We start from the raw sequence: 24168 nt of genomic DNA on the forward strand, positions 1-24168 counted from the left end.
TTTGTGGTGTCTCTAAACAAAAACTCGGTAACCTAGAATTTACAACCATTACAAAATGTTGTATTTCAGCTAAAACTCTAAACTCCTTTAACTAACTTAGTTTATACATCTTAATTTAAATTGTCACAGGCCAATTCAGACTTGCTTTAACTTTCGCCATTTTTTCTTCAGGTAATTTATGATTCCGTCAAACACAGACTAGGCAAGGCAATTAAAGAATAAGCTTTAAATTTGCATTCTCTCTCACATTGCTTTCCAGAATCCTTTTATCACACCTGGGGGCGCTATTGATTGATATGATTACCAGCCAGCCAAAGAAAACCTGAAACTAAATAAGAGCTTAATGCCCAGCCTAACAAAAGGTATAAGTTTAGTCTGAGAAATATCTGACCCCCGCAACCTTCACAAAAATACAATAACACCTCGCTCAACAATGAACAGCTTGTGATAGACCAATCCCAGCTGGTGGAAACACCTCACTGGCACTGTATTTTATGGAGTGCTAAAAATCTGCTAGGCCACACATAGCTGGATGAGGAGTTAGCTATTGAGGAGGCAAGAGACCGTGACCGACATGGGGAGGAAGGGAAGGATGGGGAGGACAGCAGAGGAATAAAAATGCAGGGTCCACGTCTGGCACTTTGTGATGACACCTCTAGAATAAGAATGGAGGTGGGTGAGAGTGCGAAAAGGAAACAAAAAACAAAGCATTAATCCTCAGACTGGAAAGAAAAAGGGCTGCAGGGACACAATCTGCATTTTTATTATGTTTTTAGGTAATCAATTTTTCATGTTTATTTTTTCATTTTACAGCATTTTATTTTTATTTTGTTTTGATCTCAATGCATCTAAATCACACAAATAACAAAAAGGGGGGTGAGGGGGGTTCCAAATCGGTTATATTAATTTTGAGGGAAAAGAAAACCTCATTACCTAAAGTTCATTATCTAATATCTGAAAAATAATGATCCTAAAGATGTCAATAACAATGACATGCTTAAGTCAATTCTGTGACTGACTATCCATTTAAAAATACCATATTTGTTTTAATTTGTCAACATTGATCACTTTGTCAGACTATTTTTCTTTTTTTGCAGCTGCTTGAGATGAGCCTGGGGATGAAACTGCAAGCAAAGGGCCAGGAATCGAAAATTGGTCAGGGAGATGGAGCGAGTAGCATGATGAAGCCTATATATGGCCAATAAGTTTGTGTGTATAAACGCATCTATCTGTGTTTCAGCAGACACTGACAAATATATCACTGGACTGAACACAAACTCATCCATGGCTGACAAGATGCCCTCTGGAAAGACTGTTTATTTTCATGGACTGCTGAAGGAAATTCCTCAGTATGAGAATGACTCTGAGTGTCGGCGCCCAAAAAAACAATGATCGAGTCATTGTTAAAAGTGTTGTTTGTAGAGTATGTGCCAAACTTATCTGAAGTTTACTGTGAGGTGCAGATTAAAGTAACCAACTTCCTCTTTTACAGCAAACTAAATGCTGCAAATTTGGCTTCAACAGTGAAATCAAACAGGGACAGGATCTTACGTTTACTAATCTTTAAAGGCCCCCTCCAGAGATGTAGTGTTGCCCTTTCATAAATTTGCTAGACTCAAAAGGGACAGATTTAAAGGAAACATATTATGCTATTTCAGTTTTTCTATTTCCCCTAGTGTGTTGTAGGATTTTTTTTGTATGTAAAAGGTCTGCAAAGTTAAAAAGCCCAAAGTGCAAGGTAAAGGGAGCTCCTCACCCAGCAGAATACGAAAAGCAAGAGCAAGAGAACTCCTACACGTGCTGGAAGTGGTTGACCAATCCCAACAATGAGAGCAGACTGGGCTTTATCAGGAGGGAGGGGTCGTGAAGAGACATGAGCTAAAAACAAGTGTTTCCGACGGGGCTGGAAAGAGGAGCAGCAGGAATAGACAGTATGAGGAAACTGATGTGTTTACTGAACATTAAAGCATGTGAACCTTTTCAAGTAATAACCTAAATTAAAATGATGAACCTGAATATGAGCATAATAAGGCTCCTATCTAACTAGAATTACCAGCTTGCGTTTGTACTCCTCTACCAACTAGTCAAGTTGCAGTTTACATCCATCGATGTCCAGACTCATTTAATATATATGTAATGAACTTTAAAGATATGTATCATTCTTGAGTCCAAGTAAAAGATTGTACCAGATGTAATGAAATTCCCACTGGTAATTCCTGATAAATTAGGTTCACAAAACGTGAGGTCACAGTAACCTTGACTTCTGACCTTTGACCACCATAAACTAATCAATTCATCCTTGAGTCCAAGTTGATGTTTGTTCCAAATTTGAGGACATTCTACCCGGGCATTCCTTAGATGCCGTGTCCACAAGACGGACAAGCCAAAAACATCATGCCCAGGCAATGAACTGTCACCGTCATGGAAGCATGAAAACAAAATTGAAGCAGCCCAAGAAATTACCCTGATTATGTCAATTCAGGAGCTGCTCACGAAAAGAAAACATGGTGGAGAGACGGCTCCAAAACCTCTTGGCAGAGATTTCATCATAAAACCTTGTACATGGCTGTGAAGTTTTAAAAGGTCACTGGTTTACTTCTGAATATGCAGTCTGCTGGTGCATCATCATCATCATTTTCTGATACAATATGCTGAAGTAGATTGCCAAAGTAGGACACTATTAACATTCGTCCATAATGTACTTGCTGCGTACTTGGGCCAGTGTCTCAGCAGGGTGCAGCATTAGTTTATCTCTATTATTTTTTCATTTGTTTTGTTTCTCTGCCAAACAAGCGGGGGAATTAATGCCGTTTAAATTCACTGGAAGTATTTAATACGTAAAATATATTATTTCTCTTAAATATCTTGAGAGTAACGTGTTGAAATGATAAGGAGTATGATATAAAACAAAACGTTTTTCCATCATTAAACTATCATATTGCAATCATCACAATCATTTTCTTGTTTTGTTGCTGTTCCCTGCAGAAAGGCATGGACCTGCTGGGCAGGGGTATTGTCAGGGGGGATTCAGTGCTGACTTCGCAAAGGTAAAAGAAATATTTGTTGGAGTTTTGCTGATCACACAGTCACATTGTCTCTGTTTTGGCCGATGTAAGCAGCTGGAGATTAAACTGTGTACACCAGACTTAAACTTAAGATGACACTGGTATACATAGATTCCTTAACTCTGGCTACTGTTGTGTGTGTTGCAGGATGGGAGGGTTGTGCTTGGAGGACCAGGCAGCTTTTACTTGCAAGGTGAGCGCATATGAATATGGAGCAGTGTGGGTTTTTTATTTTTTTTTATCTTCCAATAGATTTTTTTCATTGACAAATCCAGAGAATCAATCCATCACCGATGTCAGTCAATGGACAGTGGAACAATTCAGGAGCCAGAAGTCACATATCTTATTTTAACCTCTGACCTTTAACCCTTTGCCACCCTTCTGTCCTGTAGGTCAGCTGATCTCAGCCACCACTGAAGAGATTGTTAAGGCCTACTACCCCTCTTATTTTCTGCTGTCAGTTGCCGGGCAGATTCAGACCCAACAGGTGCAGGGGAGCTATGATGACAGTTACCTAGGTGAGTATGTGCATATGATGTACATATGACACTCATAGACTTATTTAAATTACATGTATTATTACCACTAAGTAAATTTAGTCCTACTAGTCTAACAAACCTGCTACTAAAACATCAAAGACTACTGTTGTCGCTATTATGGGACTGCTGAATGTTGTTTAAATAGTGTGGTGCGGAGTAAGGAGCAGTAACTCTGGTTTACAGGCCTCTTCTCACACGGGGACAGTGTAAGACATTTTGAGTTCAGATTTCTGGGGCTCACATGATTCTTGTCTTTTCACTGATGCCTGCAGTGTATTTATAGAAAATCTTGTTTTACTTGAAACGTGGTTTTCAATAAATCTACAGTATAAACTGCATATATATATATATAAAATTCATGCCCCGGCTTCAAATGTCATGACATTGGAATTTGTATAATAATAAGCCCCTTAATTAAATGGGACACTATGACTGGTAGTGGATTCTCCTTGGTTATGTCTAAAAAATATCACCTTTTTTGATCATTTGACAGACACGTTTTTAAACAGCAATATTAGACTTGCCCCAAACAGCTAATTGATTTGAATTACCTCTACCTTATTGGTCTCACCACACTATTATGACACCAGAGGTGCATTCTCTGTTACTCACAGCATGCCATCAGGACTTATTTGCCCTGGGCAAGTGTTAATCATGATTATGTTATAATAATCCATACCTTTCACAGTGATGGATACCCCCATGAGGGCCTCACGCAGGGCGCTCCTTTTCTTCCACCTCCCTTCTTCTATGTTGTACATCTCCACCACCTTCAGGGGGCTCTGGTCCTCACTCACTCCTCCCACCACCAGGATCTGCTTTCCAAGAACTGCCACTGCTGCCCCAGCACGAGGGGTGGGCATTGGGGGCAAACTTATCCACCGGTCCGCCTACAGACATGGACAAGGAGCTGCAGTTACATACAAACCCACAAAAGATCGGTCAGCTGTCAAGACATTGTGATGTTTGAGTTACATTATTGTTGAACAACAAAAAAAAGTTAGTTAGGTCATGTTCCCAACTGCAGGTCATATTTCCTATAACAGCTCAGACACAAAGGTTGTTCAGAGGTTTCACATTTCAGGGGTTTTCTTTTTCTATATTTAAGTTTTTTTCTTCAGTGCTCGGATTTACTTTTTGTGTCGGCTGATTTGTTCAAATTTAAGTTGTCTTCAGTTGTCTTGTATAAATCATGATACATTATTAAAAGTTAGAAATTTAAATGTTGCAACTGTATTGATATTCCTTTGTTGGTGATTCACCAAGACAATTCTAAACTCAATAGTCTAGCCCCTTTCAGTGTATTCTTTTACAGTATCATGTGTGCACATTTGACTGTTTGTTTGAATGTGTCCTAGGTCATTGTTGCACTGACATCACTTCTGACAGCGCTTCTAAAACGGAAACCTCCGACAGAGTGCCCAGATTGTATTTGCTTGGTACCTCAGGAGAGTAGAGCTCCAGGCCGGGGCATGGCCTTCCTGCAGCATCGCAGCCCCCCAGCATGTACATCTGCCCCCCCACCTCAGATAGAGTGTGGTAGACGCGGCCACTAGGCAGTCGTGCCAGGTTCTGCCAGTGAAACTCATGGGCTGAAGGCACCGCCATGGTCTCAGTACCCCCACGAGAGACTCACCGGAGAGGGGAGGGAACAGGGAGGAGGAAGCCTTGAGTCAGGGACGTTTGGAGGTGGGTTGATCAAGGGAAGATGAGAAGATGGGGGTGAAAGAGATCTGGAAGAATGTGGTGTCAGAATCAGGTAAGGACCAAGCTGTCCTTCCCTGGGGAAGGTTCACTGCCTCAAGCTGGGCCCTGCAGAAGACATGGAGTAAAAATGAATTGAGACAGTTTTCATTGAAGAGCTGTGTGTACATTTTCTCTTGAGTGACAAGAATGCACATTTGCAGTATAGCCTACAAAATAATGGCATATATATTCAAGTACTGACGTACAGTTCCCAGTATTTAGACTTCCATTTTGTACTACTTAAAAGTTCTACTTCACTACATTTCACATAAACATATTGTTGTGCCTCAATATACAGACTCTAACCAGAGAAAGCTTATTCTCTGATAATGCAAATACCAATGTCTGAAACCAGAGGCCAAAACTCCATTACCCATAACATCCTGCTTCAGCCAACCTGCAGTGTGAACCATAGACTGTATATAAAGTTGGACGTAGCGTCTGTGACGTCACCCATAGGTTTCTGCAGGCCGGTTTTTGAAGCCCAAAGTGGGCGCCACTATATTTAAATTCTAATAATTTACAGCTGTGCTCAGAATGAGCTAAGAGCTACAGAGTCCATGTGGTAGGAGGAGAAGGGGATACAGTGTGGGATTGTAGGGGAGGGGAAGGGACGAGGTAATAAGTGTTGTAGCTATAGTTGGTATTTTTTTATCAACCATAAACATAAAAATAAACTCAACATTGTCCATGAAAGTCAGGGACATGTTACATGCTCACAGTTGGCAGTGTCACTGCTATTGAATTTGGCCTTTGGGACACACTTTGTTAAGCCTAAACATGTCCCTGACTTTCATGGACAATGTTGAGTTTATTTTTTTATGTTCATTATGGACATTACAACTATACCTACAACACTTATTACCTCGTCCCTTCCCCTCCCCTACAATCCCACACTGTATCCCCTTCTCCTCCTACCACATGGACTCTGCAGCTCTTGGCTCATTCTGAGCACAGCTGTTACTGCTTGCACAGGCCCAGTCTGTATATTTAATGTGTTCGATAATTTTAATATTGTCCACCTTTTTGTGTTTTGTGCTTTCACTAAAAATAAATCTGAGAGTTAATCTATGACTTCTATCATCATAAATTATGTTTATTTTTTCACAATTTTTGTCCTTAATACTAACTGAATATGAGATTTCACATTCAAATCTGACTATTAATTGACAAATAAAAAGACAAAAAAGTTAAATTAAGCACTAAAGGTGGTTTTGAGAAGCACTTTCTGTCATATTACTTGAAACTCTTGTAACATACCGATAGCGATGAATGCATTTAATGATCTGACACTAAAACAATAAAATTCCCTCATCTGTGGCCTTGGCAGGACTGTAAAACCACATACAATCAGAAAGTTTCGTCCGAAGAAAATTATTGAAGGAACCGGCTTTCTCCCTGCCTGCGAGCACTCGGCTCATGCACCACACATTGGGGTGCGTGACCAGTAGCCAACAAGGCAAATTAGGAGCAGAGGTTACAGCTACAGCTAGCAGGCGAGGTGCGACACTAAACCTAAGAAGAAGAGGGTTGCAGAACGGCAGAGAAAGTGCCTAGAACAGCTTCCGGTCGCAACAGAAAGACAGCATCTGAGGCGGCTACGCACAAAAAGAGTTTGGATACTACAAGGAGTAAACAGATTAAACATCGGTGTGGCTCTTCAACGCTGGCGTCAACTCAGGGAGGGTAAGAGGGTGAAAGGTAATAATCTGCTTTGTTTCGGTTGAAAGAGTTTCATTTTCTTGAACTGTGTAAGCGACATAACTGTTAGATAGCTTGTGTGTTTGTATTAGCCAGCGCCAAGTTAGCTTCGCTGTAGGACACTAAGTAAGTTAGCTAATGTTACGTTAAGCTTGTGTTTATCTAAAGCTAAAGCTTATTAAAACTAAAACAATTATACTTGTCTCCCACAAAAGGTGACACAGAAAACTGTTTGTCACAGCAGATAATGCTGTAGTGTTGTCAGTCTTTGGCAGTAATTTTTATTTATTGTGATATTCTTTCTTACAGGACCACTGCCTAAGAGTTGACGACGGCACAGCCTGACCTCTCACCCGACAAACCTGCTTTGATACATGTAATGATAACAACTGAGTGTTTCCTTTTTCTTCTTTGCTCTTGAAGACAGAACATGGTCAGCAAAGTGGAGTCTTCAGACATGTCCTTCCCTAATAACAATGACAGGACACAAATAAAAAATAGAAAGACAACTTTGTAAATAAAGAAGTTTGTGTGCTTATGTTCTTTCTTCCTGTTTTTATACATATGTTGTTTATGCTAATATTATAATACATGTATTTGTTATATTGTAAGATGTTCCAAAAAAATAAACAGGTGTCATGACACATATTGTTGTCATTATTTGTGCAGCCTTTAAACAGGTAAATGTAATGTTTGGATTGATTATGCTGTGAGTATAAGGAAATTGCAAACTCCATTTGACTTCTCATTTTCAAAAAATATTGTGTTTCTGCTGCTGCTCTGCTGCTCACGCCTGTTTTACATGATTGAATGTCTGTGGGGTTTGGACTGATGTGAAAGCATCAGCTTGGACTGTGAGAAAAATGGAATGGACATGTTTAACTGTTTTCTGAAATTGTAGACACCAAACAATTAATCTGTTGATTAAGAAAAAATATGATAATAATAAGAAAACATTTAAATCATCAGTTGCATCATTTGCATTTCTATAGGGGATAAGTATAGAACATGCACCTGTGCAACATACCACAGCATTTGTAGTAAGTTTAAAGTGAGCTACATGTGCCTTTATCCAAACACACATACTTAGACAAGTTAATTCATTCAACACCAACAAAGATACAATAAAAAGACCATCAAATTCAATGACAAGCATTAAATTATTCATGACAATATAACTGATCCCTCTTAAAAAAAACTATGTCAACTACAATTTGAAATGTTCTACATATTGATCTTCCCATCAGAACAAGATGCCAGTCCGAGAAGGATGTATGACAGATAAAATAATGAAATGGGAATGTTTTCACACTATACATCTACTTTCATAAAGTACTATAGGGACTCATCCAAAGTAATTGTTTGATTGGTTGGTTTCACTGGTTGATTGGTTTCATTCACTCAAAGGCCTGAAGGTTACAAAGTTGTGGGAGGAAAAGTTCCGCCATCATCATCATCATCATCATCATTGAAGTATAACACAAATCAGTAGCTTAAATGAAGTTTAGCGGACACTTCTAATATTCAGTGTATGACAACGCACAGCCAAGTACTCATTTCTTATGTTCATTTGTTCAGTCAAAGTTGTTCAACTAAGGTCTTTAACAAATCTGGGAGGTTGACGTGTCTAATTAAAATTAATCATCAAGCCTTAGAGTTACATAACTTCTCATAATCTCAGTTAGAGAACAATGCTAATTGCTTGACGAACATGAAAATGGATTGTGTTGTCACATAAGTGCAATGACCTAAAGTAACATGTTTCTCATGAACGACTCTCGCAGTATGATAACCACTGTTTACCCCTTTCATTTTAACACTACTGTACATCCCTCTGCGTCTGTGCACTGTGACTGAATCTGAAAATCCTCCTCTTGCTTGCTCCCCTCAGATGAGCGGCAGCTGTAGTCTAGTGGAAATGAACTAACACGGCATCGCTCATGTTTAAGTATCCTTCCTTGTTGTTCTGATGTCGAGCGCTCCTGTTGTTTGTTTGTTTTTTTCTGCTGTGTCATCCCTCAGGAGCTTTCTGGTTCCTGCGTGTAACCCACTTCTCCTGCCTGCGTACTGTTTCCAGCAGAGGAATAGGGGAGGAAGCAGCCAGAATAGACCCAAAATGCACTGCAAACCAGTTTCTGACTACATAACAGACCACATCACCTTAAATGCACCCAGTACCTCAACCTTATGTGTCACACAGGGAGGACTAACACAAGTCATTACTGCCAAAGTTATCTGTGTTTTGAGGAGGTTAATCATTGGTAGATTTAAGAAAAAATGGGAATGCTGTTAAATTACAAAGCTGTGATTTTATATCCCTAAGCAGTTTATCCATCCAGTTTGCCCCCCACACCTGCGTCTTCCAAACCTCCAGCCCTTCCTCTTTTTCTCCACATCTCTCCCCATCTCCCTCATTTTACTGCCACTCTTTATCTACCTTTCATACCTTTGATCGTTTCACACAGAGGATAAGAGGACAAGGGGGGAAGATGAAGAGAGGACTGTCCTTCAAAATAAAACCTCCCCTATTTTAATGTGCATGAGTAGGTTGCCAAGCAACAGTTAAGCTTTTCCCAGGAGCCAGAGTGTGTGCTTTTCTTCACGATTGCTTATCGCTTGGTTTGCTGTTAATAATGGTTTATGAAAAAGGATGAAAAACAAATACTAACGAGGCAGGATAGTTCTCTCCCGGCTTGAATCACAGTGCATTAATTGCAATCTGTAACCGATTTTGGTTTGCCACATCGTTTTTTTTTTTTTATTAACTGCATAAACAGCTTGAGATCAACAGTAAGCCCACCAGCATCATCTAAAGTCATTCACCATCAGCATGCTTCCAACTTGAAACTTTTAATTAGGTTGCATAGTTAGTGTCCCTCTGCTCCCTCTGTGCAGGGATCCTTATATACCCCATTATGAATTGAATGTTAACTTCATATCATGTCTTATCACCGATTAGTGTCTTATCAATCGAGCTTCTGAATGACAATAACCATGATTTATGATAAACAGAAACCTTAGACACATGAATATGCAAATAGTGAGATTGCAAAAGCAAACCAGTAGCCAAGGCACATATCCAGTCAGTAATATTATTTGATACAACTAATTGGAATATTTGAGATCCAACAGCACTGCAATGTGAGTTAATCCGTTATTAATGAGACCTGGAAGGAATAAATCCTGCATAACTCTTCCACGGAAACGACTCAGATTGAATTAACTCTCATATTTATAATCTCACATTGTTAATTTTTCATTATGTTGTTTTCAGATAAATCATGAATAACAGTTTCCAACTATGCCTTCGTTAGCTAAACTCAGTGGAGTACAGCCAATTGTTAACGTGAACTGTGGGAAATGTAGGCCCATGGTTTTGATAAGGAAGACAAATGTGTGGAATTAAAAAGGTTCAGATCTGTGGTTTTTTTTGAAATATTATTATTTCAACTGTCAATAGAGTTTGATAAAATTTTAGCAAATTTTAAAATAAAACATACATGAACAAAAAGCGGCGGCTTGGTGGTGTAGTGGTTAGCGCTGTCGCCTCATAGCATGAAGGTTCTTGGTTCGCATCCCAGTTAAAGCCAACCAGGGTTGTGTGTGTGTGTGTGTGTGTGTGTGTGCATGTGTGCGTGCGTGTGTGTGTTTGTGTGGTAAAAATGCAGAAGAAGGAACCTGAGTTTTATCATATTAAGAGCATTTCACACTGGCCTGGTTTTAACAATGCTGAATTCAATAACAAGGACCACACCTCTCGACTAGGAATAAAAATGTTTTTTAGCTGTATTAGAGTGGCCACTTTGACTGACTGAGATGAACAGTTGTTCGTGAGGTGAAGCTGGGCTGGCTAATCTCAGGTTGACGTAGTAGTGGATGGGTTCGTATGGACTGATGAATGAGTCCAGTCAGAAGAGGTTTTGCTGTGTTTGAGGTAAAAGATTAAATTATCGGGGGAACGAATGGAAATATCAGATATGGTAACGTGTCGAGACGGATTGAATTCTTGAGTTGAAGCGGTGAACTCTGAGCAGCGGTGAAAACCAAAGAATGCCAGGAGAAACATGGGTTCTAAGGTTGGAGTGTTGGAGCAGGACGTCGTTCGGCTTTACGAAGACCTTGAGGAGCATGCTGATGTGTGAGTGGGAGGTAGCCGGAAATGGTGCCCCTGTAGACAGTTTGACTAGGAAGTTTATTCCACTGAGGTAAACTTGTATGGTCGATGTTTTAATCTTGAGGACGGCATGGGCGTGCTTGAGAAGTCTTGAGAAGGTCAGTCTTGAGAAGGTCAGTACGTCGAGTGACGGGAATGTGATGTTGAGGGAGGTGTGGAAAGCTTTAAAGCAGTTCCAACCGGTCAGGTAAGATGAGAGCGTACGGGGAGCGATGCTACTTAGGATGGAGTCTTGTGCGATTATGGCCAGATATTCTAGTTGTGGAGTTAGTTGAAGGTGGTGGCTGAAAACGGTGGGACTTGAGTTGAAAGAGTCAGATGCTGGTGCCAATTGCCTGAATTTCTGGAAAGAGGAGCGACAGAGAGTCAGCAATGGAATTTGTATGACCCGGGATGTGGAAAGCTCTAACAATGAACTGGTTCTGGACAGAAATCAGAGTGAGCTTCCGCATGAACTGCATGATGACAAGGCACTGTGGCCCATTCATGCCCGTAAAAAAGGGCTGTAATATTGACTTGGTACATTTCGTAGATGGTGGAGGAAGTTGAAAGTGATGTGAATTCGGGAGGCCATTTGAGTTTGAGCTCATCTTGCAGGCGCTGGTTATGGAGGGATGGAATGAAGGCGGAGAAGGAGAGGTGTGAAAGGAAGGAACAACCTTGGGGGATGATTCGGATGGCATAGTTGAGGTGGCCTAGCAGTGAAAGTAGTTGCTTGGGCCAGAAGAAGTTGGAAATTAGGAGAGCGATCCTCTGAATTTTTACGGAGAGCAGGGATGCTCGGGGGGAGGATGAGTCAAGGTTGATCCCAAGAAATTCTGCGGATGTGCTGTGTCTGCTGCCTTTTCCGTAGAGAGGGGAATGCCGAGTTCTTTGAATACTGCTGTAAGCGTGGTGAGGCTGTAAGCTGGGGGCGAAGAAGGTGGCGTATTGATGAGGAAGTCATCCAGCAGGTGAATGAATAACGGGAGTTTGTGGTAGTTGGTTAGGATCCAGCATAGAGTTTTGAGTGAGTTGAAGATTTTGGGGCTGCTCTTGCACCCGAAAGTCAAGCGCCATATAAGTAGTATGCGCCCTTCCAGAGGATGCCGAAAAAGTGCCAGTAATCGGGGTGAATTGGGAGGACCTTGAAGGGGCTGGTACAGTCCGTATTGGATAGCCAAGCTCCTTGGCCTATGAGGCGAATGAGGATGGGGGCGTGGTCTATGGTTGTGTATTGCATGGAGAAAATCTGGGCTGGGGATGAATCTATTAATGCTTGGGACTGCAGATCTTGGTGGTAGAAGCAAATATTCAACACAAGTTTCATGTGATGCTGAGAGGTCTATGATTCGTCTCTTTTTTTTCCTGAGTATTCCCTAGTTTCTATGTGTATGAAGTATCTGGGAGGGCTTTCGTCCCCAGTCAAACGTCACTAGTCTAGTGAGAACTGAGTCAAAGAGGGAGGAAACGGAACAAGGGAGTTTAAGTACTTTCTGTGCGGAAATGAGGCGCGTTTGAGGAGGGTTCCCTGTTCCCAAACTCAGTTATTAAACTTAATTTCGTACCCCAGAGCGTCCACAGTAGTTCCACCTCCCGAGTCTGATACAATTACTGCTGTTTTGACTCATACAATCCTTATCTGGTAAAAGTTCAGCACAGGCCAGCTACTTCATGGCAATAATCCGCAATTGATACAGATCCATTTAACTTAAAGGGCGAGCAAAACTCTGTGCAAAGTAAAAGGGGTGGGGGCAGCATTTCTGGCTTATCACTACAGGCTGGTGAGTGAATAATCTGGGACATTTTCATATCAACGACTATGTTTAATTACTTTGCTCGGAGAAAGAAACCGCACAGTACACTAGAAATAGCAGGTGTGGACACGTTCACCTCTTTTCTATTTAGATATGAAGGTTTCACCAACACAACAAGTGCCATCTGTTTCTTATAAGCAAACATGACTAATTTTAGGGCAAAGACACCTTTTTCACAGCAAACAGCTGACACACTTAGCTTTTATTCCTCCAGGGAAAAAAAATCCATATGACTTTAAACACGGCACAAGATTGAAATAAATATCCTCAAACTAATGTAAAGAAGGTGGAGGAGCAAGGGAGGAAGCACAATTAACTGTATGCTGCCCCTCTCCCATCTGATGCTAACCTAACAGTGCTAAACTGACTGCTTTTGTATAGGGATTCTCTAGTCTTAACAAGCACTCACAGTAAAGTGTTCAGAGTGTTGACCACGAGGACTGGAGCAGCCAGGGGTCGAATCACCGACCTCCTGGTTAGTGGATGACTGGCTCTACGTTCTGAGACACAGGATCACTTTGTAAAACTGATTCATTTTTGACACATGGCTCGGTGAAAAAAACATCCTCATATAATCATAATCACACCAGCCTCCTCTCGCTGTATATTTCCATTTTTTTCATGGATGAAAGGATGAATATCCAGCAAAACTCTTTTGATACAGAACATGAGCAAACAAGGGCCCCAACTTAACATCTTCTCAACTAATACATATGCACTATGTTTGATGCTATGAATTAAGCAGCAGTACTCTTTACCTAATCAATGATATATGAGAATATTCTCTATGAATCCCTCATGTCCAAGATGTTAATTTATAAATGCCTCAACCGCAGAATAATTTTTCAACTCAATCCCTGATGCGGCATACAACTACTTTGCACTGTTTCCATAACAATGTTCTTTCTCTCTGTTCCCTTCTCACAGACAAGGTGCTAAATATCACAGGAGCTTCGTCTCTTTGTATAAATGTGCCATGTCTGTAGGTACCTTTACATACAGTAATGGACATGTATATCTCTGACTATCAAAAAGTCATCACTTACGAGGCTTGATTTTCCATGTCATTCAACTGCAGCACCACAACATCTAGTCCCCAAACGCTTCTATACTTTCAGTAGTGTTTCAAAAATGTAGTCAGTTTTTTGAAGCACAGAAACTGATATATTTTACATTGTTAGCTTCTTTGGAAAAAGCAGGGGAAGAGTGAGGGCTGTAGCATAATTTATTAAAATGCATAGAAAAAGGACCACTGCCAGAGTATTTTTGACAGCACATTACAACAAAGCAAGTTGAGCACTAAATATGGAGATAAAGTAGGACTACCTTTTGTCCGAATGGTTGGGGTGCAAACCACATGCGATTATACTCCTTGAGCAGCAGGTCATTGGGAGTCAGAGCCAGCCTGACCATTTACTGTATGTCTCTAACAACGTTTCCTGCCTGCAGGACAGCAGCCCTCGCTGTCTCTGCTTTACTTCAGCTCGACACAATACACAGTATATGACACTAAGACGGCCTCTCAGCTCTAAAGGCTAAAGGAATGCGAGCTTGTCTTCACCACGTGAACAAACAGAACATTCCAGTGTGAACACGTTCAGCCTCTCTGGCTTACAGATCTACAGCTCGGCTCCAATGTTCCCCCTAATTTTTCATTTGTCTGAGCATACACACAAACTCCCTGAGAATTACTTGGACCACTGTGAGCAACATCAGACGTGCACACTGTGGCCACACCAGTATCACACCTGTCCAAAACCTAAGATCATAACAAGTTACATGGCTTATTAAAAGAATCAAATTACACCAGTAATTTCCGTTAGACTACTTTTAATATAAGTGATTTTACAATGAAAAAGAGAAAATCTTGTTTTTCATGAGCTGTGTAGTATGTACATCAGAAAAAAACAAAAAAGTGACCAGCTGTATAGTTAAAGATACACGTCAAAAAGATACACAGTAAAGTAGGTCCACTTTAGACAGCTTCTCTCCCTGAATTTTACTCTGCAGCTGTTCAGAGGAAGTCCATTTCTAGGCTGAGGCTGTGATGGTCCAGGTGCACAGAGAGAACTGCTGCCACTTCTGGGTCCAGGTCCGCATACTGGGACTCCAGCTAGAGCAGGAAACCCACCAGCAGACAGAACAGACACAGACAAGGAGGGATAAAATTAACACACAAAAACCTGAGATCATAACAAGTTACAGGGCTTATTAAAATAATCAAATAACAGCAGTAATTTCCGTTAGATTACTTTTAATATAAGTGATTTGGCCCACTTACAATGAAAAAGACAAAAATCTTGTTTTTCATGAGCTGTGTAGTATGTTGTATGTCAGGGTGAGGGTCCTGCTCTGGAAGAATTGAGAGTTGAATGTACATCTTTCAGAGATCACATTTTGTTCAAATTCACATTTTTGCACAATGAGGTGTGTGCTGTAGCACAAGCATGTGATACAGTGTAAATTCCTGTAACTCTGTCTGTAAAATATATAATTACAGTTTTTTATTTGAATTTCTACTAATCATAATCTAGTAACAGCATTTGATGATTAATATCCACAAATAAAAAAATTCTTAATAAATGACACTAGAATAAGCACAAATCTGATTGGGGACTTAAATTTCACCTTATTTTTCCCGTCTGTCCTTCTCACTTCTCCAGTGGTTGTAGACTTTGTCCAGGTTGATTGCCCTGTCTGCTTGCTTTGACTTTATACGCATCAGCTGGTCCAAATGTGCCACTTCAAGACGATTTCTGGATGCTGTTTTGATATGATTCCTCAAACTAAAGCCTCTCTCACAATCTGCACTGGATGCTTGAAATGTGGCACAAATATCCACAAGCTGCGAGATCTCCTTAGCTCCTCACATCTAAGTGCTGCAGCCACCATATCTGAGAAAGTGCTGATTGACCCTTGTTTCAGTTTTTGCTTCACTGTGTACTTGAATTCAGCATATTCACTGTTAATGGCCTCCATAGAATGGGGGTGGTGGAGAATGGCCTCATACTTCTTTGCCAGTGTAGCAATGTCTGTTGATCCATACTCAAAACTGATGTCTGAGCTCAATGCTTCAATGTCAAATGCAGACCACTCCTTTAATTCATCCTCTGGAAAACGAGCATCCAAGTGATCACAGAGTTTACGAATAAAAAAAGTAATCTCACCGATATTTCTGGTATCAGCTGATGAGGTCCTCATCACCTCTTTGACACGGTCACTCCACTGAACATCCTTCTCATCGTTCAAGTATTGGGAACGCAACTTCTCAATCTTTGCTCTTGCAAAGCAGTGTCCTTCCATCACAGTCAGGTTGCGTCTTTGAAAAGAAAGGTAGAGTTGTGCCAGCTCGCCCAAAACATCTCTCAGAGCAGTGAGAGTAACCTTGAACTTTGAATCTCTCAGCTTTTTGTAGCAGTAAATTGCCACTGGATCTCTGTTATCACTGGATTCTCTCTTGCAGTATTCTTCAAGCACAGTGTAGTTCCTCAGAACAGCATTCACAGCTTGGTGCCGCGTCAGCCATCGCACTTCGCTCAGAGGCCTGAATGACAGTGTATCCTCATCGAGAATCTTTGCTAGGTCCTCGATTTTGGCCCTCTTCACAGTGGACCGAGAGAAAGTGGAATATACAGTTCTAAGAAGAGTTTCCACATCTCGCATCAAAGGCACATCTTTCCAGGCATCATCAATGCCCAAGTCCTCTCTATAGGCCACGCAATGTTGTTCTGTTAGGTGTGGTATTTGCCGCTTCAATAAAGCTGCAACTCCGTTGTGCTTTCCTAGCATTACTGAGGCGCTATCGGAGGTCAGCATCACCATTCTCTGTCCAGTCCATGCTTGGAGTAAAACTGAGTGATTGCCTGCACAATATCGTGAGCAGTGCATGCTGTCAGCCGAACACAGTTTTATAGTTGACGTCATTTTGCTCCCTGTATTTAATATATAGGACTAGCATTTTGTGCACGGTTATGTCTGTGCTCTCATCTACTATCAGGGTATGCCAGGGTGCATTTTTAACATTGCAGATCGTCTCATTCTGCACTCATTGATTGAGTTCACAAATTCAAAGGCATAATTTTTGCTTCGCCATCCTTCTGGTATACTCACATACTTTGCCATGTGATCGTGGATTTGTTGAACCGACAGCACTGATGCATTCATTTTGATGGCGAGTAAAATATTGTCGATGAGAATTTTAACTTGCTCAGGGTTGGATTTCTTTTTGTGTGATAGCTCGTTCCTCTTCTCTCGATCTTTTGTGCTCTCCTGCAATAATGTACCGATCCCCGTTCCCATATTGCGTCTTCGTACAATTCCAACAGCATTCAAATGACTTTTCTGCTGAATGTGACGCTTGAGGCAGTCCAACTTCCATTCAGTCCACATTTTTCCCCCCGAAAACTCACTCGTTACTTTGGCGTCGCAGCATGTTTTGCAGAGCAGCCCTTTCTCGCTCGAAAAAGAAAAAATCTCATCCAGTTTCACCTCTTGTTCTTCTGTTCGCACATACTCCGACAGCCATTCCATCTTAAAAGAACCGCATTTCTTTTTGACTTTGGCTTGGTGATGGATGTGCCACTACCCGTTCGTTTCGCCATAGTAAGGGGTAAGCTAGTCACCTATACGCTAACCTGCTAAACAGAGGCACGTACGCATAAAGCGCTGTTAATGACATTGATTGGCTGCGTAAGTAAATACGTGTGAGCCGCATCATGTCATTGGCTGGACACAGCAGGGGCGCCGATTTATGTTTCTGCTGGTGGGTGCTCACAGTGCTTGCATGACTCGTTGCTATTTTGACACGCGCACATTCATCTCACATTAAAATACACACGTGGGTGCTCGGCAATCTCCGTGGGTGCTCAACAATCTCCATGGGTGCTCCGACCCCGAAGCAACCACGGAATCGGCGCCCTTGGGACATCGTGCTACTCATTGTTTTACTGTCACCTGTCACTCACTGAGTTGCATTGCAAAATGGTAAAGAATAAATTGTTATGTGTTTATTTTATTTACAGTTCAGGTTGGATTTTATTTTATGCGCTGCATAGATTTGCTGTGTGCGGAGAACGCGGGAGCGGTGCGCGATTGCGCAATGCGCAGCTTAGAGGGAACATTGCTCGGCTCCTCTCAGGCAGCTGAATCCCCGCCTTGTTTCCAGCAGCGGCTGCAGACATCCCTGCTCCAAGATTAGACAAAGCTCTGGGGATACTTGGTCGTTCAGCGCCGACTCATCTGAATGTCCACACAGGATTTGGTTAATGTGTTGCCTCTAACAGAGCAGGGCAGAAAGCTCAAATCTGAAGGTCTGTGGGCTGCGGGAAGTCGCTCAACCAAGACTCTCTTCTGAGTGGGAGCTGAAATCTGGATCAATAGGCCAGAGGGAGAGATTCCTCAACCTCCAGGCAGCAAAGGCAGCCAATGGCTGCTCTCTTTGCTCCCTAATCTTATCTCTACTGTCTACACATAAACGCAGCATGTGCTATCTATAATAAATCAGCAGACAAAAAGACTCAAAATATCAATGCAGACTACAGTAATATAGCCACAACCCTGGAGCACCAATAGAAGATGCTGCTATTACCAGCTCATCTTTTAGCTCTGTTGCTGCTGCTGCTGGCTACCTCACTGTAAATTTTGTCATTTACATATTTTTCACAAGATTGAAATGGCAAAACACTCCAGCCCAGAAGGTTCCTGTGTCGATGCTGGTACTGATGAAGTAAAATTGCAGGCTAAAACTGGCAGCAGGGTCCTGGTCCTGAAATGAGAGAGCTGAGACTAAATCAGTTGTGGCTGATTGTTGGCTGCGGTTGCTGTTGAGCAGTTGGTGATTCTCTAATCTTTGTATAAAAGACAAACAACTCACTCGGTCTCCCCCTCTCTGGCTTAGCGTGGCTGTCCTTGTGTGCCTCAGTGTGACTTTTATTTGTGTCTCTGTGTGCTCCGCTGACAGACGCTGTAAAAGTAAGAACACTGTCGCCGTAGCAACTCAAGAGTGCCGTCATGTCAAAGAGGAAAAGAACAGAGCACCTGCTCTCCTGCTTTGTCAGCCCATAACATGAACACAGTGATCCTCTTTCAGATTGTAAAAAGTTGCTCCTCCAGGAAACACAGGGAAAATACACCTGATTGGAGATTACCGACCAATCCAATTCAAATATTTATTTTACCTTAAAAGCTGACATGAATCCATGTGAATTTCTAGTCAACAACAGTTCAAGGTATTGTATGTGATGATATGCTGCATAAACATAGTTTCATGCTACCGGTTATCTAAAAGAGTGGCATCCAAGTTACTTCACCCTCTGAATTTACTTAATTTACTTGAATTAGTTTGACTGGTTTGTTTTATAGTCACATCTCCAGCTAGAAATACCATAGATTTGTATCTATAGAATAAGTAAGTCTACTCAGAAAGGCTATATTTCAACATGTCAGTCATGCTCTAAATTTTACTTAACTGTTTTCATGAAAACACACACACACAAATATATATATAAAACTGTTCTGCAATCTAAAACTATTTGGGGTTTTACCTGATACTAACAGTTACGCAATACAGAAAATCCCTTTTTACAAATGGTCAAGGAAAATGTCAGCATTCCACACTACGAACCAGGTCATTAGAGACATGTTGAGTCTTAGTAATGTCATAAAATATATAAATATATATATAGGGTCACTCATGTTTTCCATTTGGGAAGGATTGTCTTGCCCACTACAGTTCCTATCATATATTGGGTGTTTTCAAACATGAATTCTAATGTTGCTATGGTGTAATCAGTACTGAGCCTACATATACTGCATATGTAAAGAATCAACACTGAGATGACAGTGGTGTCCAGTTTCTTATCTGTTATGTAAAATAGCAATGAAATTAACAAGCAAAAGCTCCTGCACCAATCAATTTCAGTTGTATTGTCTCCATTACATCCTTATGTTTGACTCTCAGCAGCATGCAGACAAAGATCAACCAGGGACAGCTAAACGACTGAAGACCAGTCCAAGTGACTGAGTCAACATAAGCAGCATTTCCACCAAAAGTACTAGGAACTACTGTTCCAGGAACTAAAAGGATCCTGTGGCCCATTGTTGTCTGTGTTTCCACCGCGGCCTGAAGTCCTGGGAATGCTTATGCAAATCAAGCCGATAACGTATGGAAAAGCAGTTTCATTTTGCTTCGCGCTTTCAAACTCCTCCTGGATATCGCCCTCAGCGAAAAAAGTTACTTTTTAAGCAATGTGGCTCTCTGTAAAACACACAGATGATGGTGGTGATCCGCATGGTGGAAAAGTAATGACTGTCAATGGAGCCGTGTGTGCGCGAGAGAGGTTTTAGATTTTTTAAATCTACTTTATTAGGCATTTTTTTTAACTGTTTTCCAGCTGTGACAGAACACAAACTGTTGTGAAAACGCCACAGATCTTTAAAAGAGTCACCTGCTGTTGTGTAGAAACTAAAATCAACCAAGAGTCTGGCGTTGATCAGGTTGACACAGACAGGGACCAATTCCACATGTAGGTTTTCCTCCAACTTCCTCTTCCTACTGACATACACTGCCATCTTGGCCTTCCCTAAAACAAAGTTTAAAAGCTGGCTCTTCTGTTTGTGTTGGTAAGTGTAACTAAAACCACAAATAAAACCCTGCTTACTAAAACTCTCTTGAAACCGGTAAAAACAACTTGTGAAAACAGAAACAGCGCTGACAGACGGACACACTCATAAAAACAGTGAAAAACCCTAGTCTCTCTTAAACCACAGAATGGGCATTTGTCCTCCACAGCTTGGTTTATAATGGACATAAAGGAGTTCACTGCCATTGTGCCATGGAGTATCCTCCACTGTAAGTCCCCATTCCTCTTGGATAGTGGAGGTTTGTATAAAGACCTCCACTTACAACTAAAGACCTCCACTTACTACTAAAGACCTCCGCTGGACCCAGGAGGTCTGGATCCTGGGTCCAGCCCTAGGTATCCCCTCCACGCAGTGTCAGTCCGTCCGTTGGGCAGAGTTTAAAAGACACATCACACTGGGGGAAACGCACACCGTTCAAATTGTTCCTGAGTTTATGGAGCAGAGGCTCGATGGCCAGAGAGTACAACATGCCAGAGAGAGAAAAGCCCTGCCTCACCCCTCTCTGGACGCCAAACGGAGCACTCAGTCCGCCGTTTATCTTCAGGACACTCGCAATGTCACTATAGAGAACCCGGATCATGGCTATAAAGGGCTAGAGTTTGGATAGGATTTTAAAATCTGTGCACAGCAGCGAGACCTGCCTCCAGTTTTTCAGTTATTGTAGGTCTCCCTTCTTCGGCAGCAGGGTGATGACGGCCCTCCTGCAGCTCAGAGAGAGTCTTCCATTTAGGAGACTGTTGTTCAGTACCTCGAGCAGGTCCTGTCCTATGATGGACCAGAAGGACTTGTAGAAGTCGACAGGAAGGCCATCCATCCCCGGAGATCTGCCGTTCTGCAAACTGGTCATGGCAGTGAGAAGCTCTTAAAAGCAGTTCTAAAAGCCTGGTCTTTTAAAAGAACCATGTTAAAATGACAATAGCCGCTTTTGAACGAACATTTCAGTGAAACCCACAGGATGAATAAAACACCTTTAAAAAATATTAAAATGGTGATTAAACAATAGAGGCGGTGCAGTCTGGCCAAAGATAAAAGGTTTCCCCTTGAGAGGTTCCAGCTGTACTGTCTGTGATTACTGTTAAAAACCCTCCACAGGTCAGACAGCTCATGTTCTTCTACCTGCTGTCTGATCCTGTGGGATGAAGCAGGATTAGATTCAGGATGACTCCTGTCTAAATTCGGATTAAGTATGCAGTTAAAATCACCCCCCTTAAAATGTTAAATCCTTACTACCACAAGCTCTAACAGTACCACCCCATTGATGAGCACGTACACATTTAAAAACACAAGCTTCATATTCTCATATTCAGCTACGACTTTCAATAAAACACGCAGATAATTTCCTCAATTAACACGAAACAGGTAAAAAACTTTTTCAGACTGGACTTGTGGCTTAAAACAACCACCCCGTTAAAAGCCATCCTCCGGTCACTTTCAATATCTGGTATGATGTGGGTTTCCTGTACAAAAACCACGTATATTTTCTACATCTCCATGAGCTAAAAAGAAAATCTCTTTTAAACTCAGCCCTGGCTCCGTTCAGGTTTAAAGTGCTGATATTAAAATCACACATTGGTGAGGGAAGTTTTAAAAGAAAACAACAATGATAAAACATGTCAGTGAATAAGAGCACAAATTCTTATGTTTACAACTCATCTTCATCAATGATCATTTGTGCTTTCACTCTCACAATATGTTTTTTGGGGCGATATATCTCCTTGTCTGTGAGTAACTCCTCAGGCTTCCCAGTCTTCCTGGTGAGAGCCCGAGAAGACTGGATGAACAGTCTCAGGTTATTAAAACGATCCTCAACTACAGGACTACACTGGCTTTCAAACATGGCAGGTGAAATAAAATGCGGCGAGTACTCGACCAATCACAATTCTTCAGCACTGCAGCCCCGCCCCAATAGGTCCTGAACCTTCGGTTAGTACTACCTCCTGAGGGTCTTTTTCGAGGGTAAATAAATTACCCAGAAACAAAATTTAGACCCTGGTTTCTGCAGTCTAAACGCACAGAGTTCCTCCTTTAGTTCCTAGTTCCTGGGTATAGTTCCTGAGGTGGATAAGTGGCTATAGAGTTGCCACACGATTCATCTATTGTTAGCTGATACAATTTTCTGCTTCATTACACTTGTCAGTGTGTTTTCATTGAACATTGACCTGTGTTCATGTGAATACAGACTGGAGCATCGGAACTCAGTCCAACATACAGCAGAAAATCTAGTCAGAGGAGCAGTGTGGGTCAATGGGAATGAGGAGTGGATGACGAGAATCCTACCCCCACTTTAAACCAGAGGAGACACTGGGGACCACTGTAAACTGGCATGTCTTTAAATGGTTGGGCTCTCAGAGCACACGGACAGAATCACCATAGAGCAGTTAGCACAACCCATTCAAGACATTAATTAAGGTCCTTAAAACAGGACTAACAGCCCAATACCCCAATTGATGGTGTATGACAGCAACATGACATCACATCAGTTTGTTAACGTTAACAACAAATGTTCCATTCATACAAAAGTTTGCCATGGAGTTCCACAAGGTTCAGTGCTGGGACCGATACTCTTCACTTTATATATGCTTCCTTTAGGCAATATTATAAGAAAACACCACATACATTGCTACACGGATAATACCCAGCTGTATTTATCTATAAAGCCAGGAGGAACCTTGGAGTTATCTTTGTCCAGGACATGACTTGACTCACACATATAACAAGTCTCTAGTACAGCCTTCTTTCACCTGCGCAATATCAAGAACATTAGAAACATCCTATCTGGACTTCCGGTTAAGTGATGAGACGATAGGCAGAAAAACGAGGAGCTCCCGGCCAATTAAGGAAATAAGAAAGAAAGAAACCCCATAACTACAATTCAAAGTGGGGAGAATAGAGGTCATGAACAGATCACAAAGTACGAAAGAAAGAAAGAGAAAGATGAGAGTTGAAAAGCAGCCGGAACAGATGCAGGTCGAAGTTAACATGAACAGGTGCTCTCGGCTAACGCAGCACTAGCTAGCGACACCGAACAAACTAGCTGGGTGAATGCGTTGCAGGCTAGCTTGCAGAATGGCTTAGATAACATGCAGGCTTTAATCGGGATGGGCCAGCACAGCACGGACGCTAAATTAGACCTAATTGGCAAACAAATGGAGGACAACCTGAAGGAAGTCCGTGAGAATGTGGGACAACTGAGAGAATATATGGACAAACTCGGAGAGGAGAGGAAGCAAGGGCTGGACAGCTTTAGGGAAGACACAAATAGAAAATTCGAGACCGTGGACGTGGATATGTGGGCGCAAAAGAAAGACATTGAGATGCTCGAAAAGCGCACTGCCGACGTGGAGGAGTGGAGCACCGAGATCCAGGAAATTCTCAAAACATCGCTGGATCAACAAAGCAAGCTCCGAGAGAAGGTATCTAACTTTGAAGGGAGGTCAAGAAGGAATAATATCTGAATGCGGGGGCTGAAGGAAGGGGTAGAGGGAGACTTGGTAACTGAATACGTG

At 41.7% G+C, this 24168-nt stretch overlaps 2 protein-coding genes across 9 annotated transcripts in view; both read right to left on the reverse strand.

The window, feature by feature from the left end:
* klhdc8a (kelch domain containing 8A) overlaps positions 1-24168 on the reverse strand; it is a 78912-nt gene that overhangs the window by 41821 nt on the left and 12923 nt on the right. For 3 of the 6 annotated variants that reach the window (XM_035631843.2, XM_035631846.2, XM_035631848.2), the window contains exons 3-4: positions 5048-5416; positions 4284-4494 (exon numbers count right to left, since the gene is read on the reverse strand). In XM_035631843.2, coding sequence (XP_035487736.1) covers positions 4284-4494; positions 5048-5212 — 376 coding nt within the window. In that variant the 5' untranslated portion in view covers positions 5213-5416. Of the gene's footprint in view, positions 1-4283; positions 4495-5047; positions 5417-7404; positions 7519-24168 lie in introns of all 6 variants that reach the window. The other 3 variants (XM_035631844.2, XM_035631845.2, XM_035631850.2) reach the window with 3 other exon arrangements.
* LOC118309564 lies at positions 14183-23162 on the reverse strand. Of its 3 annotated transcripts, none has more exons than XM_035631842.2 (3): positions 15650-23162; positions 15303-15368; positions 14183-15134 (listed from the first exon to the last, which is right to left on the reverse strand). In XM_035631842.2, the coding sequence occupies exon 1, from the start codon at positions 16943-16945 to the stop codon at positions 15803-15805; it is 1143 nt and encodes a 380-aa protein (XP_035487735.2). In that variant the 5' UTR covers positions 16946-23162; the 3' UTR covers positions 14183-15134; positions 15303-15368; positions 15650-15802. The 3 variants fall into 3 exon arrangements, with proteins under 3 accessions (XP_035487735.2, XP_035487734.2, XP_035487733.2); XM_035631841.2 differs by having other exon boundaries at positions 15303-15373; XM_035631840.2 differs by having other exon boundaries at positions 14184-15134; positions 15303-23162.

This window comes from Scophthalmus maximus, chromosome 6, assembly GCF_022379125.1.
Source record: "Scophthalmus maximus strain ysfricsl-2021 chromosome 6, ASM2237912v1, whole genome shotgun sequence".
Lineage (NCBI taxonomy): Eukaryota > Metazoa > Chordata > Actinopteri > Pleuronectiformes > Scophthalmidae > Scophthalmus > Scophthalmus maximus.